General features: G+C 42.7%; 1 protein-coding gene across 1 annotated transcript in view; it reads left to right on the top strand.

Moving 5' to 3' along the window:
* cnksr2a (connector enhancer of kinase suppressor of Ras 2a) overlaps positions 1-21,474 on the top strand; it is a 709,037-nt gene that overhangs the window by 527,900 nt on the left and 159,663 nt on the right. Inside the window, exon 16 of the mRNA XM_038802429.1 lies at positions 18,840-18,885. Coding sequence (XP_038658357.1) covers positions 18,840-18,885 — 46 coding nt within the window. The remainder of the gene's footprint in view (positions 1-18,839; positions 18,886-21,474) is intronic.

The raw sequence follows: 21,474 nt of genomic DNA, 5'->3' as shown, positions 1-21,474 counted from the left end.
AGAACTTCTTTCTCCTGCCCTATTTTTTCAGTCGTTTGTGTTCTGCTGGTGTCTCATCAATACTTGGTCCTTTGTTCAATCAGCAACCAATATTTGCATAACTCAGTTCTGCAAAAGTATATTGGATTAGGATTCTTAAAACTTACCACAGTTTATGAAAAAAACAAAAAAAGTACTGGCAAGTTTACTTGTCTGTAAAAATTAACATGTTTAAAAAAGAAACTAACAAGCCTTGGACCCTTTAAGAAGTCCATCATTTGTGGAAATTTCCTTTGACTCACTTCTGATAACTAATACAACTGGGGCATGATCTACCAGCCTCGTCAACTTGGTGATGCCATCAGGCTGTTAAATATCATGAGAAGCCTCTCACAAGATTCGCAAAGCTTGAAGCATCTCACGAGATTCCATTGAATCTTCTGAGATATCGCGATCTGGATCCTTCCCACTAGGCGAGGTGCAGATTAGCATATTTAAATGAGCCATTAGGTTCATTTGAATGCGTTTGCGCCAGATTATCCCGGCGCCTGGGATCTAACGGACTCGCCTGGGAGACCTCGCCAGGTAGCCATTTAGCACTGGTCCAGACAAAGATGGACCAGGCATTATGGCACCTAAAGGGGGTCTCACAGGTCATAAGAGACCTCCGACTGGTTAGCCTCTGGGCACCTGTATGTGGCTGGCAGTGCCACCCTGGTACTGCAGGGGTCCCTGGATGGCACTGCCAGTTTGGCAGGGGCTCTATCAGGGTGTTAGACTGACATTGCCAGGTTGCCTGGGCCAGGGGTCATGCATGGAGGTACCATGTCTATAACAGATGGGTTAGGAGGCGGCTCAAGAACCCTGTAAGAGGTAAATTGGGTGAAGTGGGGGGCCTGGAGGCCACATTGGTAGCTGAGGGGAATTGAAAGATCAGAGCAGCCTTTAAAAATGGCGCCCCGATTGGTGAATACTCTTCCAGGATTGGGGATCTGAGCTCGCCAGTGTAGGAAATTATGGAAATGCGGCCTTGGTGGGGTGTTCCCTGCCAAAAGAAACAGCAAAGTGCCGTTGCATTGAGTGGTCTCACCCTGCTCAACACGTCCGAAATGGGGAATTGTTTTTGTCCCATTGAATTGTGTCTCCGATTTGTGAAATTCCAGCCTAGCGGCTCGAACAATTTGTTAGGCCTCATTTAATGACTTTCTATTGTGCCTTTAAGGTAATATGACATCTCAAGATGCTTTCTCGCAACATTATAAAATAAAAATTGACGTTGAATCGCATAAGGAAATATTAGGGCAACCAGCCAACACCTTGGAGGTATTAAGGAGCATCTTACAATAGGAGAGAGAAGTAAAGAGGCGGAGAGGTTTGAGGATAGAGGTTCAGAGCTTAGAGTCCTAGCAGCTGAAGATGTGGCCAACAATGGTAGAGCGATTGAAATCAAGGATGCTCAAGAAGCCAGAATTAGAGGAACGCAAATATCTCCGAGGGTTGTGGAGATGGAGGAGATTACAGAGAAAGGGATGATTTGAACACGGGTGTGGGAATTTTAAAATCAGGCTGTTGCATAGCCGGTTTGTGAGCCCAGGGATGAATAGGGATTTGATGGGATAAAGGACAGTGCAGTAGAATTTTGGATGATCTTGAGTTTACAGAGCTAAAACATGGGAGAGAGACCAGGAAAATATTGGAATAGTCCATTGGAAGTTGAAATGCATGAATAAGGGTTTCAGCAGCAGATGAGCTGGGGCCAGGGCTTGGTCAGGCAATGTTACAGAGACAGAGAGCAGTGGTCGATGTTGCGGTTTGAAGCTTATCTCAGGGTCAAATATGACACCACTGATGCAAACAGTTTGGTTCAGCCTCAGATAGTTGCCAAGGAGGAGGATGGAATCTGTAGATTTGATAAAGATTTAAATGCAGCCTTAACTCCTTATCAGTGAAACAACTAATCTGAAATGTTGACAAGAAAAGCTGGCTTTGCAGTAAAGTGACACTTGAATCTGATTGGCGAAGATCATGGATGAACACCAGATGCACTTGTGCTATATTCCTAAATACAACATTTTTACACTGACATTAATCAGGTATTTTAAATTGACTCTTTGACAACGAGACATCGGACTTGAAACGTTAGCTCTTTTCTCTCCCTACAGATGCTGACAATGTCCAGCATTTTCTCTCTCATTTTAAATTGGTTGATATCTGGACTAAATTAATTTTCAGAGGAATCTAATACAACTATGCAAAGCATTCAAATATAAAATTTAGACAACTCTGCACCATTAAATTCAGCAAAAGCAGTTTCTTTCTGAGAAGGAAAAAATAATTTACCATTCGATGAAGGTACTGGTATCAAACATGAGAATGTGCATCTTCCTATGACTGTCCAAGCACATTCCCCTCAGCTAAGGCATTCACAGTAACTGACAACCACACTTCAGAATCAACACATAGTTGGCCACTTTCTACAGATAGCTGCAGCATCAAATCCCTAGATTGACACTTGGCTATTGTAGAAATTTACTGCATTTACAGCTGTCACTTCAGTTAAGCCTGACAAGTAGCCTTTTCTGTGCATCCCCTTTCCGTAACATTGTGTTTCGAAATGGCATTTAGCATTCTTTTAGCGAATCAATCGTTTTCAATAACTGGTGTCTCGGGCTTCCAGCTCTCCCTTGAGAACATAAGATATAGGAACAGGAGTATACCACTCGCCCCTTCTGCCAGCTCTTTTGATCATAGATAATCAGTCTGATTATAGATAATCTACGTAATTCTACTTTCCTGCCTGCTCCCCATATCATTTTATTCCCCAAGAGATTAACAATCTATCAATCTCAGTTCTCAATATACTCTATATGGAACATCCACAACCTCCTGGAGTAGATATCCCAAGGATTCATAACCCCCTGAGTGCAGACATTTCTCCTCAAATTAATCCTAAATGATTAGTTCCTTAACCTGAGACTGTGCCCGTATTTTCTAGATTCCCCACCCTGGAAAAATAACCTTTCAATCTCCACCGTCAAGCCCCTAAAATCTTGCATGTTTCAATGAGATCATCTCTCATTCTTCCAAACGCCAGAGAGTATAGGCCCAATGTACTCAGTGTCTCATTCCAGGAACCAATCCAGTGAAACCTTGCCATACCACCTTCAAAGCTGGAATATCCTCCCTTAGCTATGGAGACCAAAACTGTGCAATACACTCCCATGTGCGGCCTTACCAAATCCCTATAGAGTTGTAGCAAAACTGCCTTATTCTTGTACTCCAATCCCTTTTCAATAAAGACTAACATATCATTTGCCTCCCTAATTCCTTGCTGTATGTTAACTTTGTGTTCTTAAGATTAGTACACCCAAGTCTCTCTGAACATCACCACTTTAAGAATCATTAGATTACTGATTTAAGGATGGTTAAGAAACAGGAGTGCCAATATAAGCAGAAGCAACTGAACCTCATTTGCCTTTACGGAAACTGTTCTCTGCAAAATTATTGTGGTGACTTTCCTGTCCAGGGGCCTGGTGCAAAAGCTTGTTGATTATGCCAGTGGAACATAGAACATAGAACGATACAGCGCAGTACAGGCCCTTCGGCCCTCGATGTTGCACCGACATGGAAAAAAACTAAAGGCCATCTAACCTACACTATGCCCTTATCATCCATATGCTTATCCAATAAACTTTTAAATGCCCTCAATGTTGGCAATGTCCATTCCCATTAACTGTCTTCAGCTTTAGTACCTCACCAAAATCCTGCAGCATGTAAAGTGCAGCCCCCACCACTTGTAGAAGGTGAATTCTTGCAAATACAATTTGGCTGCTATACTAGGTGGCTGGTGAGCTGATATGGCACCACAAGTATTTTACAGCTGTGCTGTTATTACTGTTGGCAATGGGCCAATACAAAGTCAGTGCATATTGTGGTGTCCTGTTTCATGATTTTGTAAGAAGTGATCAATTCAATAGTAAAAGTCAAGATAATTGTTCCCAAAATATTACAGGCAGATTTCTAATTTAATAAAATTATAATATTTTTGTATTGTGTTCACTGTTTTATCTATTCCTGCCAATTGTAATAAGTGAAATCACGTGGTGATGTGATGATGACATTTTGATGAATCAACTACCACTGGATATCAATCAGAATAGTCATAAGATGATGAAATGGTGCTATGATAGCACTTTAATTAGAGGATACTTTGGATACTTTCTCCTTGTTTTAACAATTATCAACTGGCAACAGCTAAGTAAAGTTTTCTTTTAAGTTCTTCATGACACCTTGGGCGTAATTCTCCACAACGCCCGACGCCGTCGTGAAACCCGGAGTGTTTCACGACGGCGTCGGAGGCCACTCCTCACCCCCTATTCCCCCCCCACTGGGGGGCTAGGAGCAGCGTTCCGTAAATGACGCTGCCGGCGGCGCCTAATGACGTCAGCCGCGCATGCGCAGGTTGGCCGCGCCAACCCGCGCATGTGTGGTTGCCGTCTTCCCCTCTGCTGCCCCGCAAGACGTGGTGGCTTGATTTTGCGGGGCGGCGGACGGTAAAGAGTGCGTCCCTTGGAGACGCCGGCCCGACGATCGGTGGGCACCGATCGCGGGCCAGTCCCCTCCTGAGCACGGCCGTGGTGCTAGCTCCCCTCTCCACACCCCACAAGCCACAAACTCACCTTTGGCGCCATGTTCACGCCAGCAGCGACCAGGTGTGGTTGCTGCCGGCGTGAACAGGTTGGGAACGGCAGGCCGCTCGGCCCATCCGGGCCGGAGAATCGCGGGTTGCCATTTTTCACAGCGACACGCGATTCTCCAAGCGGTGTGTCGCAATACCCGACACGCCATTTTTGGGGGGGTGGGAGAACGCGGGTGGGGCCAGAACGGCCCTCCCGCGATTCTCCCACCCGTCCTGGGCAGCGGAGAATCGCGCCCCTTGTACCTTCTATTGCTTTCTTAAATAAATGGAGCCCGTAAAATCCTGTGACTGACAACTTTGAAATTGATATTCATAAGACATAGGAGCCATTCAGCCCCTCAATCCTGCTCTGCAATTCAGTAAGATCATGGCTGATAAGGTTGTGGCTGTAACCTTGCTTTCCTCCATGTCCCCAAAACCCTTGACTCCCTTATAGATAAAAAATCTATCTCTGCCTTGAGTATGTTCAATGATCCAGTCTCTACTGAAAGCGGGGGAGGAGACTTCCACAGACTACTAACCCTCTGAGAGAAGACATTTCCCCTCAACTCAGTCTTAAATAGGAGAACCTTTATTTGTAAACATTATCTCTGTTACATTCTTGTGCTAGCCAGTGTGAATGATGCACAGAAGAGCATCTTGTTCTGGACTAGGTAAAGTATTTTATTATAAAATAAATGCGTGGTAAACATAACTATAATAAATATTACAAGCTACTAATACTGATAAATTATCCAAAAGCTAGTGTAAGTATGATTATCCACTGACACGACTAACCCCCAACTCCCCAAGGTAAAGAGTCACATGGTAGACCACCTGCTTGTTGGAGGTCGTTTACATCATTATAAACAAGATAGCTTATGCATATCATTACAACCTCATAGCTCAAGATATTCCCAGGGGAAACAGCTCAGCATCTACCTTGTCACACTCCTTCAGAATCTTATATGTTTCAATAAGATCACCTTTCATCCTTCTAAACTCCAATCAGTATAGGCTCTTTTTGATTGATATAAGTAACTGCCTGTTTTAAAAGTGGACCTTTTAAGTGGTGGGAACTGTACTGAAATTAATATTAATTACCCAAGTCTTCTCCTTCAAAAATCCTTAAGTTATTCTGTCATTTTGAAACACTATCATTTTGCTGGGCTATTAGCAGTAGTGTTAAAACGGATGTGTCCTTAACTGTAAACTAATCAACGTTTGCTGAAAATATGATCTGTTAGTTTAGAAGGGGTATGGTTATCCTTTATATAAGACATGTGCCTTATTTCATTTTCTTTTGGGCTTTAAAATATGTCCTGCGGGAAGCCAGCTTTAGTGTAGGCAGAGCAACCTTTTACCGCTGCTGCTATTCCATATGTCACCTGGAAAGCTCCCCTGTTTATTTGTGCAGCAGTACCAGGCAGTGATTTATGCAGTGTTGCTCACTGGTAGGAGATGAGGATATTTTTAGCATGTTTATTAACAGTGCGGGCTTATTCGTGTTGAAAAACAGTGGTGGAGTTGAGAATTATGCCATTGCAGGGACACGCCTTTATGCCCTTTAGATCAGTGCCAGTTCAATCTTTCACAGGCACAACATATTTGGAAAATACTTGATTAAGAGTTGGTGTCTTTAAATGAGACATTGCGACAGGACACCCAGATTTCAAACAACTAATGATGGCAGAACTCAAACGTTTATTTACGAGGCAGGGAGTGCAACATTTATTTCGGAGAAATGATTTTCTGCTGGCATCCAGTGTGAGGACTATGGTCAGTTCAAAATTATCAATGAGTGCAGGAGTGCATTTTTTGCTGTGCAGACTTGTGGGCAGTACGGTGGTGAAAACTGTTGCTTCACAACGCCAGGGACCCGGTTCAATTCCCGGTTCGGGTCACGGTCTGTGTGGGGTCTGCACGTTCTTCCCGTATCTGCGTGCTGTTTGGTGAATTGGACATTCTGAATTCGCCCTCTGTGTACCTGAACAGTCACCGGCAACCAGGGCAATTTCACAGTAACTTAATTTCAGTGTTAATGTACGCCTATTTGTGACAATAATAAAGATTATTATTATTACCTCAGCCAGGGGTGATCATGAAACCCTTTTATTCAACTACGTAAATGGCTTTGTTGTTCCTGACTTATCGGTTGTACTCCTCAGCAGCATATTTGAATTCACAGCAGAATATTGCATTCAATTTAGTTCAGCACGAGCCAGGCTTCAGAATGTGAAGACAGGACGTTGCTATTTTTTAATCAACCTTGGTTTGAGTACCATGGACATAGAGACCTTTTAAACAGCCTGTTATAATTGACCCCCCACCTCCCCTGCCCCAGTTCCTTGCTCTCTACATGAAGTTGTCCAGATTTGAATGCTAACCACACATATTCTCATGTGGGGAAATAAGCTGTAAGAATTGTGTGTTCAATTTTAGGAAGTCAAAATGGCATACACTGGGCAGGATTTCATGTAGCCATCTGTCCCCACCGCATGGCGTGTTTTGTGATGGCGGAGCCGGTCCACCATTGACTGGCAGTTGGATTTTCTGGTCCTGCCATTGTCATCGTGTTTTCCCACTGTTTGTACTCTCCACCCCCAGGGGCAGGGCGGGGGACATTGTTGGGACCGGAAGGTCCTGCCGGCATGAATGGCCGGAAAATTTTGGCCAGTAACTATAGCTTTCTTATATTTGGCAAACCGGTTTAATGTTTACTCCTGTTGTATCCTTAACATTTTGGTCAGCATATTACACTTATAACAGCATTGATTGCCAGTGACAATTTTTAAATAATTAATTAAGAAGATTATTGCAGGTGCCTTCACCTCAGTGCAATTGCATTTTTTTAGCATATGCATATGATTGTTTTTAAAAGAACAGCAAGCAAATAATCACGCTGTGAGTACAACAGTCTGCACAACAGGAGTCCTAATCCCTTGTGCCCAATCTGATGACATATCTCTTTATTCACTTTTCCTTCAACTACTTGTCTGTAACAGTAACAACATCAACAACAACTTGTTTTTATGCAGCGCCTTTAATGCACGATCAATCACTACTGAAGCGAGATTGTAGTCCAATTGAAGGCTTTAATGAACAAGTAGTTACCACAGCAGCTCCGGTACAGAATGATTGCTGTGGGTGAAACACAGACTCTTATGCTCCGCCTGCTGGGCGGGACCAGCAGGCAGGTTCTACCACTCATACTACAGTATAAGGTACATCCCACCCAGGTACCGCGATCCCCCAAATATAGCCTCCCACAGCCTTTAACATAATAAAACATCCAAGGTGCTTTACAGGAGTGTAATAAAACTATATCTGACAGCTGGTGGCTAGGGAACTGAGTTTGTGGTAGGGATCATTTAGTGTTGCCCACATTTAGTTGGAGAAACCTTTTGCTCATCCAGTACTGGATACTGGAAAAACAGGCCAACTATTTCAGAGAGCCCAAGGGAGGCAATGGTAATATGGAGCTAGGTGTCCTCAGTGTCCATGTGGAAACTGATGCTATGTTTTAGGATTATGTCACCAACGGGCAGCATGTCGATGAGAAATAGGAGCTGAGTATACATTCTTAGGGGAATGTGTGGGAGCAGAAAGAGAAGCCATTGATTCTCTAGCTAAACTGGATAGATGGGCATTGAATTGGGCAAGCTAGTTCCACCTGGCTGAATGAAAGTGGAGAAGCTTTGGAGGAGGATGGTTTAGTCAACTATGTCAAAAGCTGTTGACCATTTGAGGGGGATGATAAGGGATTATCTTTGTTGCAGTCACAAGGGATGTCCTTTGTTGCTTTTCAGTACTGTGGCATAAGGTGGAATCCTGATTGGAGAAATTCTAACATCCAGGTCCAGGAAAGATTGGCACAGATTTGGGAGAGAATAATATGTGAAAGGATTTGAAGAGGAAAGGGAGCTTGAACATTGGGTGGTTGTTTGCAGACATAGGTTGTTTTTTAGTGTACAGATTTTTTGATGGCAGATTTAAAGGAGAGAGAGGCAGTCCCTGAGCATTTATTCTTTCAAGGGATGTGGGTATGATCAGCATTTGTTGCCCTTGAATTGAGTGGTTCACCAGGCCAATTCAGTTAAGAGTCAACCACATTGCTGTGGGTCTGGAGTCACATATAGTCCAGACCAGGACAAGAAAGGACAGCAGATTAAATTAGGGAAAATTAGTGAACCAGATGGGTTTTTACAAGAATCAATGTTAGCTGTAATTCCAAATAGCAATAATTGAATTTAAATTCCAACAGCTGCCATGGTGGGATTTGAGCCCATATCCCCACTTGGGTCTCTGGATTACTAATTCAGTGACATTACCACTAAGCCACCATCTCCTGAGGACAGCAAATGGTTAACAATGTCAACTGCATGGAAGCCAGGAAGGGATGCCAGTCAGTAGTAGCTGAGGAGAGGTGGGGTTGAATGAACTGCATGAGCTTGGAGAGGGCATGCAACGAAATAGGAAAGAAACTGAAGAAAAGTGTGAGTTCATAGCCTGCATAGGGATAATGCTGGTGGGCAAGGGGAAGGAAGGTATGTGGCAGAGGTAATTGGTCAGATAATCTTGATCTTAGCAATCTATTCTTTAATATTGATTTACGGGTGGATTCTTTGTTCGCGCCTGCCACAAGATCGCCACAGATGGGACGTGGACCATGTAAAGGTCCATTGACCTCGGGCAGCAATTTCCATTCGCCAGGCTGGCAAGGCCAAAGAATCCTGTTCTTCGTCTTCACATCAGTCATTGGATCAAATTTTCTGTATCAGATGTGTGCTCTCGCATACTTATTTTTTGAATATGATTTTGCTGAATGTGGGGGCTGGTAACCTCACAGTGAAGGAAACTGAGTATTGGGACTTGGGTGAACCAAGAGCCAACTGTGTATCTCCCTGACTAATCAGATTGAAGGTAAGTGAAATTAATAACAAAATGAGTAAAAAGGAATGATAAATTAGAGCAGATTAATTCAATGCCAAATTGGGTACACAGAAATAAAGAAAGATTGGATTAAGAGAGAGAATCCCGGCTCCCGCCCACTTAGCAAGGGTAGCTCATATAAAGGGAGACTCACAGGGATAGTCATTGCTCCCACCCTGTAACTCTTGTGCAGGTTATAAAACACCAATTTCAATGGTGAAACTCAAGCAAGCTATAATAATTTTTATTAGTGTCAGAAGTAGGCTTACATTAACACTGCAATGGAGTTACTGTGAAAATCCCCTAGTCGCCACATTCCTCCGCCTGTTCGGGTACACTGATGGAGAATTCAGAATGTCCAATTCACGTAACGAGCATGTCTTTCCGGACCTGTGGGAGGAAAACAGAACACCCGAAGGATACCCACGCAGACACAGGGAGAAGATGCAAACTCCGCACAGACAGTGACCCAAGCCAGGAATCAAACCCAGGTCTCTGGCACTGTTAGGCCACAGTGCTAGCCATTATGCTAGTGTGCCTCCCACAAGTAAAGCAGACATTGAGAGCAGAGCAGGTACATACCCTTACAATTCTCTATCCTTTCATTGTAATTGACATAATATCATGGAAGGTGTATGCCTGAATTCTCAGTTTGTGTTTCCAAACCTGAGGCTCCATGCAGAGAGTGGAAACTTGTAAAATTCCTCCTGCAGATTAATACAAAACCAGTTATCAAATCTGAAAGTGTTGAGCAACATCTCAAAAGATGACATTTAAGAAGCAGGTTCAACGGGTTCGTTTTGTTAATTTTGAACAGAATTAGCCATCGTAGGTCTGAGGTAGGCACAAAAAGCAAGAGGAGGCCTTACTGGAAGTGAGAACCATGATAGATATGTGAAGCCTATTGGGCAAGAAATTAACTGATTCTTGAAAATATTTGTACTGATGAATTGAATTTAAAATTAAGAACATTTTTTATGGTTTAAAAAAAACAAACCCAAGGTCAGAAGCAGGTGCCGTGGTTCGAACAATGGTGCTGCATAATTGGGCTGTGATTCAGGCAACATCATCAAACATGCTGAATTTTCTCAACAACAACTTTCTTTAATTGGGAGAAAAACTGAGGCCCATCTGCCCTCTTTGGTGAATGCAAATTATTGCAGCGTTTTATTTTCTGACCGAGCAGAGTGGGCCTGACCAATATTTAATTTTCAATCAACATTACTTAAAATGGATTAGCTGATCATTATCTCAGTGCTGTTTGTGCGGCCTTGCTGTGGCAAATTGGCTACCACATTTTCTACATTACAATGGTGAATACACTTCAAACATATTTCATTAACTGTCAAGTGTTTTTGGATGTTGTAAGCTCTGGAAATAAGTCGTAAGTAGGTGGCAAACAATTACCAATATACATGAAAAGAGGTGACACTGTTTACATAATGTTCAGCATTGCGCTTATTCTGTATTGTCAATTGCAAAATCCAAAGAATAATTATGCAAAGAAACCTCGCATAACCATACTTCTAATATCAGCCTAATGAAGTCATCAAGGAGAGTCACCAGGGATGCTACTAAATTGGGGCCGATGTATTCCGTTGGGGGGGGTTGGGCGAGTTGTTGATGAGGCCAAACTAGTGTACAGCTGTATGACATAAACGCCCACAACTTAAAGGGTTGGGAGAAGAGCACAAAAGTACCATTGCAAAATATCTCTGAAATCTTCAGAAAGACAGGAAGCCTTCATATTCTCCAGTGGAGCACTCTAGTACTGTTGGATGAATTCAAACAATGGAGGATAGCCCTATTTGATGTAGGTTCCCCCAAGAAATATGTTTGAGACAGAAGTGGCCTGGAGAATGAGTGCAAACTCCGAAGCTCCACGTGCAGCAACTCACTGCCAAAAAAAGGTCCAACTACTTCGGGCAAGGTAAGAAAAGCTTCCAAGAATGTACAACACTAAGCATTTCTGCCAGTTATGGTGACCTCCCCTCTTGTTCCTTGGCAACACGTTGGTTCTGATTTCAATCTCAGCTCGGTGGTGGAACTCTCGCCTCAATCAGAGGAGAATACATCATGCATCCTCCAGGGACTTTGGGGTGGATTTCATGGGGTGACAGATTATCTGCGTTTCACGCCCCCCACAACTAAAAGTTAATCAGCACTTCACCGACAGGAAATCGGACTGTTCTGCAGCAATAATGCTCTGGAGTGGCCTTAATTGGTGTGGAATTCAATTACCACCCCTCGGGAACAGAAAGTCCAGTCTAGGGAACTGCTTACCAATCTAATTGGCCAATAGCTCCATAGTCTCAGCAGTGCCAGAAGAGAGCACTACAACTAGTCCCCACAAAGATGTGAAGGTCTCTCCCAGACTTTAGATACGTCTGGGGAATCTGGGAGGTCACAGTTGGGAGATCTCAGCAAGGTGGAAGAGGGTGGGTGGAGGGGTTAGTTTAGAGAGGCCAAGTTGGACGGATGAAGTGGGGAGGTACCATCGTGGGAGCATTTCCCCAAATGGACACAAAGAACCCCCCCCCCCCCCCCCCACCCAGAGAGCCTGCCTTCCTCTTCTTGCCCAAGAGGAGCGAACACTATCCAAGCTCCCAAGCTCTCTGTCGACCTTTGCCTTCCCCTGCTGACAAGAAATTTGTGACGGTGGTGGAATATGACCCTTTTTTAGAAGGTAGTGTCCATGGGCAGCACGGTAGCACAAGTGGATAGCACAGTGCCTTCACAGTGCCAGGGTCCCAGGTTTGATTCCCCGCTGGGTCACTGTTTGTGCGGAGTCTGCACGTTCTCCCCGTGTGTGCGTAGGTTTCCTCCAGTTTCCTCCCACAGTCCACAGACGTGTGGTTAGGTGGATTGGCCATGATATATTGCCCTTAGTGACCAAAAAGGTTAAGAGGGGTTATTGGGATAGGGTGGAAGTGAGGGCTTAAGTGGGTCGATGCAGACTCGATGGGCCGAATGGCCTTCTTCTGTACTGTATGTTCTATGTTCTTAAGGACTTCACTAGGCCCAGGAGTGGGCAGGTTGCTTGATGTGCACCATGCCACATTCCATAATATGAGGGACAGGCTATGTGTGGACAGGAAGGCAGCAGGCTGGCCATTCACTTTACTTCACTTAACCCCACCCGCCTTCAAATACATCGGCAGGGGGACTGTAAAATTAACTGCTTGAGCACATAAGCTAAGCTGGCACTTCAGTGCAATACACAAGGAATGTTACACTGTTGAGATTCGATCTTTCAAATGAGACATTTCATATTAGGTCCATTTGCTTTCTTGGGTAAATGTAACATTACTCAAAGAAGAGCAGTGACATTTTCCTGGTGGTCCTGCCCAATATTTACCCATCGATCAACATCAATGAACCAGTTTAACGAGTCATTTATTTCTATACTGTTTATGGAACAAATTTGATTCTGTTTTTTCTGTGCATTATGACAGTGATTGTCCTTCAAAAGAATTAATTGATTGTGAAACACTTTTGGGACACCCTGAGTAGCGAAAGAATCATAGAATTTACAGTGCAGAAGGAGACCATTCAGCCCATCGAGTCTGCACCAGCCCTTACAAAGAGCACCCTACTGAAGCACACATATCTACCATACCCCAGTAACCCGCACTTAACATTTTTTGGACACTAAGGACAATTTAGCATGGCCAATCCACCTAACCTGCACATCTTTGGTCTGTGGGAGGAAACCGGAGCACCCGTAGGAAACCCATACAGACACAAGGAGAAAAGCAGACTCCGCACAGACAGTGACCCAGCCGGGAATCAAACCTGGGACCCTTGAACTGTGAAGCAACTGTGCTAACCACTATGCTACCATGCTGTATAAATATAAGTCCTTTACTTCCTAGTTATTTATGGTGATATCCCAGCAGGTCCTTCTCAGACCTTTGATGCAGCTCTGAAAACTTGGTACCTAGCTCCTCCATTACATCCAAGGAGAAAGGGGAGGGAGAAGGGGAGCCAATGGAATAGGCATTGTGTGCTCTGTAAACTGGTGGAGCAAGGAAATAGCAACTCCACTGCAAATGGCACTAAAGCAGAGGACAAAATGGCCAGAAAACACATGAATATTTTACTGCTACCTGTCAAGTGCAGATCCTAGAAAATATCTTCTGTCATATTTGCAGTGTCTAACAGTTTGAACCTTTTTATTCACACGGTTATGGATATGAATGAGGACAAATAATGGAAATGATGCATTACAATACCATATCAATACCAAGTCATTTGTATCTGTGCACAAAAATGAGTGAGCTCCACCAGAAATGTCAGTAGAAAGTGGGATATGCACCAATGAAGGTGGAAATCCCCCACAATGGATCTCGATCCCTAGTCTGCCTACCCAGTTTGTGTCACCAAAGTAGCCAGTGCTAATAAGTGCTGCAGGCCTTATTCTTTCCAATATTACAGTTTAGTATATTGCACTGTACAGCTACTGAAAATTCAACTAAACCCAATTACCTTTGATGCATTGGAATCTTAATGGAGCATACACGTTTCAAAAATTGCCAATACCTCACTGGCTGGATAGTAGGATACAATCCCACAAAATCTATCGTGACATTAGCTAAGTGGCAAACCTCTCGAGAAACATTAAAGATGTCAACAGTTCTACCTTCAACTGTGAAAAGATTACCAATGAATAACCAGTAAACTATCAATATATTTCACTTTACTTGTTAGCTCCCTTCAACATTAAAGGCATTGATTATAATGAATGATTACACTACATAAATGTAAGTTAATTTATATAAATAAAAGATTTACATCTGGTATGTGTTTGTCAAACATCAAAACATGCAAAGTATAAATCACAGATACTTAACTGGCTCAAGTATGTGCATAGAAATGGTGGAAAGCAAAGTAATTCACTACTGACCAAACAATGCCAAATTCCTGTGTGTTACTGAGTCAGTGGAAATCTACCAGTGTACGTGGCATCCAATTTCAGTTTGATTGCTATGACTTTCCAAAATGAGCAGCTAGGCTTTTAAAAAAAGGAAATAAAAAATAACACAATGATGTTGAGAATCAGGTTCATCATGCTACCAAATTCTATTAGCTTTCAGTTCCTCACACCTGGAGTATTCCTTGAACAAATGTACAAACGTACCTGCAACATCATTGAAACTGTAAGCTGACACTCCAGATTCAGACAGTCCCCACATAGAAGCCATTTACAAACTACCTGTAATTTGACAAATATGACCTTAAGACCTGCTGCTAATATGCAGAATTGTTGGCGGTCAGCCAAACCATAATCCTGACCATTATCAAGCAGTAACATGGTCCATTGCAGTTATTATAGACATGGTTTTGGGAATGGGTAATAGAGTTCCACAAGCTTAGTTATCCACAAATGTCAATCAGACCAATAATTACTCTCCACTTTATATTGCAGACTCAATTTGAAAAGCAGCCCGACAAATATAGAAGAGAAAAGGAGCACGTTTGCCCTCTTAATTAACACTAAAATCACCCCTGTTTAATATATAATATTATGAATAACCTGCAGTGAGATTTACTGCTGCATATTGTTCTGTGTCATTGCACTCCAGCCAGAGAGTTGACCTTGGGGCGCTATGTAAAATCCGTTTCACTTCATTGACTGATCAATGAAGTATTCAGGTCTCTGCTAAAATACTGCTTCTTATCCTGAAGGACAGCAGAAGGAAAAGATAAATTAAATGACAAATTGTTGGAAATGAAATTTTGATGCCTTTTAGAAGAAAGATTTCTAGTCATGAGTCCTATCTTTTACAATGTATTTTTCGAAAGTCAATTATGGAAACGGTCATGAGAAGAAATGGAGAACTAAGATACCAATCACATGATTGAGTTTTGTGAAAGAAAATACAGTATTAAGAACTGTAACTTTATGAGATAAAGGCTCTTTACAATTACATTAGTCAACTTAATTTTATGTAAGAGCGTAGTAATTCATGTCGTCCAACCTAGAGTCTAATTTTTGGTGTGGCAGTTTCAGTAGTTCAATGAGAGAAAGAATTGGAAATGCAGGAAAGGAACATTCACCTGAGCTTTGCTAAATTTGCAATTGTTGAAAAGTGAGGAGTAGGGACACCTAGCTGTTGGAAGAGACGGAGATCAATGCTTTAGCTGTACATCAAAGCTGAAGATTGTAAGTCTTGGTTAGACTAAGGATTTGCTATTGGAATTCAGGTAGTTTTGTCTAAAGATGCAAGATGAGAGGACACGCTGGCATCTTATTTTACATTAGAAATGGAAATTTGCATTATCGCCTAATGATATGAAGCAACCTTTTAAAAGATGGCATATTAATATGGGTATAAGTGAGATCATTTATCAGAATATATACTATGATATGTATGTGACTGGTATTGAGGTGCGAGGAAATAATTTTACTAAGAAGCTCTGATGACACCATAAATATTAAGAAGAACATTTGAGCAGATATCAGTGTCACTGGAGCCCAGAGATTCAATTAGTGTCTTGTACCACTGACAATTCTCCCCTTGGTAGCCCACGCCCTGCATTATCTCCAACCAGCAGAGCAGCAAGCATTGGACTTCTCTGATGCAGTATATTGACTCTTAAAAATGAATGACTCCAGTGTACCAAAAGCTGATCAAAGTATTTGAAAAGATTGGCTTACCCTTTTTTCTGTTTGCTCACTTTTTTGTTGATATCCTACCTGCTTGATGTGAGTTCATTAGTAGATTTCCTACGTGAATCACATTTGGAGAGTTAGCATTATTTCACACCCACTGAATTACTCCGATTTCTTGCATTTAGATATTTATTTTGATCCAATCAAGCAACTGTAACATATACTGTGCATGTTGGTTGTCTGTTGCATTGGCTGACGTTCTGAAATAAGGTTAGTTGAAGGGATGGAACCCTTTGGTTCTATGATCATCTTGGTGAAGAGAAAACAAGACTAGATTAAGATTCATTGTCACGTGTAACGAGATACAGTGAAAAGTATTGTTCTGCGTACAGTCCAGATTGTTCTACGCATGAAAAAACATAGGACATACGGTAAATACATAGACATAGACATCGGGTGAAGCACACGGAGTGTAGTGCTATACAGTAGAGAAGATGCGTAGAGATAGCAGTTCAGTCCATAAGAAGGTCATTCAGGAGTCTGGTAACAGCGGGGAAGAGGTTTTTGAATCTCTTCGCACGCATTCTGAGACTTTTGTATCTTCTAGCTGATGGAAGAGGTTGGAAGAGAGAATAACCCAGGTGAGAGGGATCTTTGGTTATGCTGCCCGCTTTCCCAAGGCAGCGGGAAGTGTAGACAGTCAACATCAAACAGAGATTACATCACACAGATAAGAGACGTGTTCAAGTCAGTAGCATAGTGGTTAGCACTATGGTTTCACAGCGACAGGGTCCCAGGTTAGATTCCCGCTTAGGTCACTGTCTGTGCGGAGTCTGCATGGATTCCCTCCAGGTGCTGCGGTTTCCTCCCACAAGTCCCGAAAGACATGCTGTCAGGTGAATTGGGCATTCTGAATTCTCCCTCTGTGTACCCGAACAGGCGCCGGAATATGGCGACTTGGGGCTTTTCACAGTAACTTCATTGCAGTGTTAATGTAAGCCTACTTGTGACAATAAAGATTATTATTATTCAATATATTCGGAAATATCTAGCAGCATCGCAGTAAATGAGGATCCCAGGGCCAGAAATCCACTATCAAAAAGCCTGCAAACTGCTGGCAGCTTCTGGCTATGCACCCACCAGAGGCCCAAGATCAACAAGTGATCCAGGCCTCAAATGTGAGATGCCAGGATGGGGGTCACAGAGAGTGAATTGGAGATGACAGGGAGGGGAGTCGGCAGGAAAGATGGGGGTGGTTTCATACCATTTTCTGATACGTGGTCCCTCAATCAGACACCGAGTCCCTGAACATGAAGGATTCCCCGCGGGAGCCCACAAACAAACTAAACAGAGTTTTGATTCTCAGCTTCTCATGTGGCCATAAGGGTTTTGTCCTATTCATACAATAATGAAATTCTGTCTTTTGTACTTTAAAACCAAGACTTTCTCTGAATCATTCTGGACCCGCCACGGCAGGTTTTCCTCCTGGTGGATGCGGGAATCCATTTAAAGCCCCATTGACTGGCAGGACGGGAAGATCCCATCCTTTCTTATTTCTTCCACTGCAAAGAATAACAGCAGAAAGTTAGTGGGCAGATTACAATTTTTGCTGCACTCTGACCTCTCTGCAAACTTCCTTGTCTATATATTGGATCCTAGAGGGTGACTGCCTTCTCCTTCCTGCATGTGTTGTTTCTATCTTAACTCTATCTGTCTTCTCTCTATCTCCACATGTTCCTACCTAAAGCTTTTTCAACTGTGTCCTTTCATTCTCCCACTGGTATGTTATTCTGTCTTCTGTTGAAAAATAACAGTAAAATTGAATATAAAATCAGAGGGGATCAGTTCACTTTTTCATTTTATTTTTTTAAAATGTAAGCCTGACTTCATTGAAGCTTTGAAACAGTTTCCACTTCCTGCCAATCTGTAACACACATTGCTCCAAACCCAAGGTCTAGATTTGGGCCACAATACGTAAGAACCAAACCACAAAGAATTTGTGTATGAACAATCTTGTCAATTGTCATTAAGGTCAAAGGTGCAATTTTTGCACCAAGGCAAAGGAACTTGCTTGTCACATTTTAGAATTCTGTGACCATATAGCCCTTCAGCCACACTTGTGACAGAACCTAAGTACGCAGATTTCAGACGTGTGGTTTTGTCTTCCTTCTGCTCGTAGATATCAGAAAACAGTGGCCATTTGTGTGTAGACTGTCTGCCGTATTCACAAGACTGACCTTATGTAAAGAGCTTAAAGTGGTTAGACCATGTGGTATTTTATTTTCCAATATTGTGAATATATTAAACGTACATCTCACACTTCATTCTCATCTGATTTTTTTTCTGAAGTATTTATATGAGAGAAGCTGTTAAATGCAGCACACCATCATATCTTGAACTAGAATAATTCCAATTCATGTTTTGAAATATCTCGGCGAATAATGATGGTTTGTATCAGTTTGTGGTCTGTGTCCATTTTAATTGTGCAGTACTAGAAATGTATATTTAAGTTGAGGCAACAGCCGATTATAGATGATGACACTGGCAAATGTGGTTCAAAGCCAGTTAAAATTAAAATTGTAACATCCTCAATTTATATTTTTCACAGTTCTCTTTCTTTTTCTTTGATACTAGACGTTCCAACAATCCCTGGGGCAGAAATCCAAAAAAAGAAACAAAGGTAGATCAGATTGTCTTTCTGAATATTTTTTTTCTGCCCGTTGCTTTGTTTTAGAAATGAAATTTCAGCTCAGTGGTTTTATGCAGTGCTATAATGTACTTGATTCAGATTTAGTTTTTATTCAGTGTTATTTTATTCTTATTGCGCTGAACTTTGATGTTTAAAAAATATAAATTTGTATATTTTGTATATGTGGTAAATTTCTTGCAAGCCCTTCTGCATTGCAATACAGTCCAGAAATTGTGCTTGTTTCAACGTTTTTGTCTATTTAATGTTTCTGCTTTTATTAAATGGTTTTCTATTTTCAAAATTCTATTGCAGCCGATAATCGTCCAGATAGTGCTAAAGGAAACACAGTTAATGTTATATTTATTTTAATGACCTAACCTGAATAAAGGCATGTGCTGGTGAAGGGGTTCGCACCATCAATTTGAGAGATAAATTGCATGCATTTTTGTGTGCTGCAAAAGGGTTTTGTTAAAATTTTCAAATTATGTGCAGATAGTTATTGGCTGGGTTTATTAAAACCAAGATTAGAATAGCTCCGGGTCAGATCGGCTGCCCACCAGGTACTGGCAGGCAGATGATTAACGACAATTGTTGGCAATCACAGGGCTGATTACAGCTCCATCCTTTTGTTAACTGGAATTTCTAGTTGGCAAGCTGGATTGTCCATGACCCACACTGGCCACCGGGTCAAAGCTGCAGACATTGTTCTCTACATGGTCATGACCAGTCAGCTGTGACCTTTTTAAAAAAAAACCTGGGATCCTCCCCACCCTCACTCACTTCTGATGGGCAGCTCCCACCTTAACCGGAGGAACTGCTGATCTCGGAACATTGGGCCGCCTCCCATTAGCCCTCCAGTGTCGGGAGCCTGAAAACCCCATTAATTGGCCTTGTAATGTTTTTTGATTGGGCTGATGGTGAATCTTGATATTGTAGTGTGAACAAAGAACATTAGACTTTGTTTTATGAACAAATTTATTTATTACTAACACTACACTCATGAATTACTATCATGTCTAAGATTAATACAGTTGGAAATAATGATCTAACACTAACTTACACTAAGGTACTACAGAGCTACTCTTATATGCGACTGGTACAAACTCCTTACTGACACACTCTCCTGGAACACAGTGTGCGTCCGGGTCACGTGCCTGCATACTCGCGCCACCTGCTGGCCAGATGCTGGAGCTACAACAGTTATACATATATTATCATTTACATACAGATGATAATACAGATGATAATCTACTTATCATCGCAGGCCTGGACCTTCAGAAATCCCAGTGCTTGTGTCTGGAATATGTGGTGTGAGATCAGGACCTAGAACTGAACCAGTGGCATGTTCCCAACCCATAATTGAAAATCCATGCTTTGGGCCTGAATTATGCAGTGGAGGCAGAGTCCCCACTTGACCAACTCTGCGTGGTCATTTAACGGCTCAACAAAAAGAAAGACCCACCACCGAGATCAAGTCAGCCAAGTGACCAGCAGCTCTCTGGTCCAGCAGTACCGCGAGGAGCAGTGACCACTGTTGGCTCTGCAGTCAGTACCAGGGAGAAGCATGCTGGATTTTAAAAAAAGTGTGGGGTCCCACCAGGGCAGGCTAGCAAGCTGGGCGACAGGCTAGGTGGACAGGGTGTGGGTCGGGGAAATGCAGAGTGGAAACACCTTGCCTGGGGAACCTTCCTCTGATTGGCACAAGGAAGGAAAGGAGTCACATTCCCCAACCCGACCACTGGCCATCCAAACTTTATTGGGTTGCCTGGCCTGGTGACTATGCGTGGCCCTCTCCTACACAGGTAAAATACCAGCAAAAGGAGGAAGGAGACCCTTAAATAGCCATTAATTAGAGCACAGATGGACAGGCCACCCGACACCTCATCTGTCATTTGTAATACTGTAAAGGGAGCAGGTGGCTGTGCATTGGGAATGGCACTTATCACATGGCACCATATTTACGGCCTCTCCTTCCCTACCAGCCATCCCACCACCAGGAGGGGGCAGTATAATCCCAAACATAGTGCTGTTATGAGCTGCAAATCCTCAATTCCAATGACCCAGGTGAAACTTTTAACTGAACCCTGAACCCTAAACAGAAACCACGTGAGGACACTTCTTGCAGGCAGTTCATCATTATATGGCAAAGGTATGAGCACATTCAGTCCTTTTTTTTTCAGAATTACATTTTCTTTTGTTACATTTAAATGTTACTTCCTGCAGTCTCTACCAATGGAGGATTCTGCCCACTTAACTCACTTACCACAGCACACTCAAACAACAAAGTATCTAACTTTTGGCCTTCATGTGACCATGGAAAACTATCCCCCCTATCCTTTTGACCCCTCTGCAGCCTATGACAAATTGTACAGCAACATCTTCTCCCAATGCCTCTCCTCTGTCATCCAGCTGGGAGGAAGTGCCCTTGAATTCATTCATACCTATCGATCGGAATACCTATCGGGCAGCACGGTAGCATTGTGGATAGCACAATTGCTTCACAGCTCCAGGGTACCAGGTTCGATTCCGGCTTGGGTCACTGTCTGTGCGGAGTCTGCACATCCTCCCCGTGTGTGCGTG

The sequence above is a fragment of the Scyliorhinus canicula genome, chromosome 7 (genome assembly GCF_902713615.1).
Source record: "Scyliorhinus canicula chromosome 7, sScyCan1.1, whole genome shotgun sequence".
In the NCBI taxonomy this organism is placed as follows: Eukaryota; Metazoa; Chordata; class Chondrichthyes; order Carcharhiniformes; family Scyliorhinidae; genus Scyliorhinus; species Scyliorhinus canicula.
The sequence above is the reverse complement of the archived record's forward strand: the minus strand, read 5'-3'. Positions and strand labels throughout refer to the sequence as shown.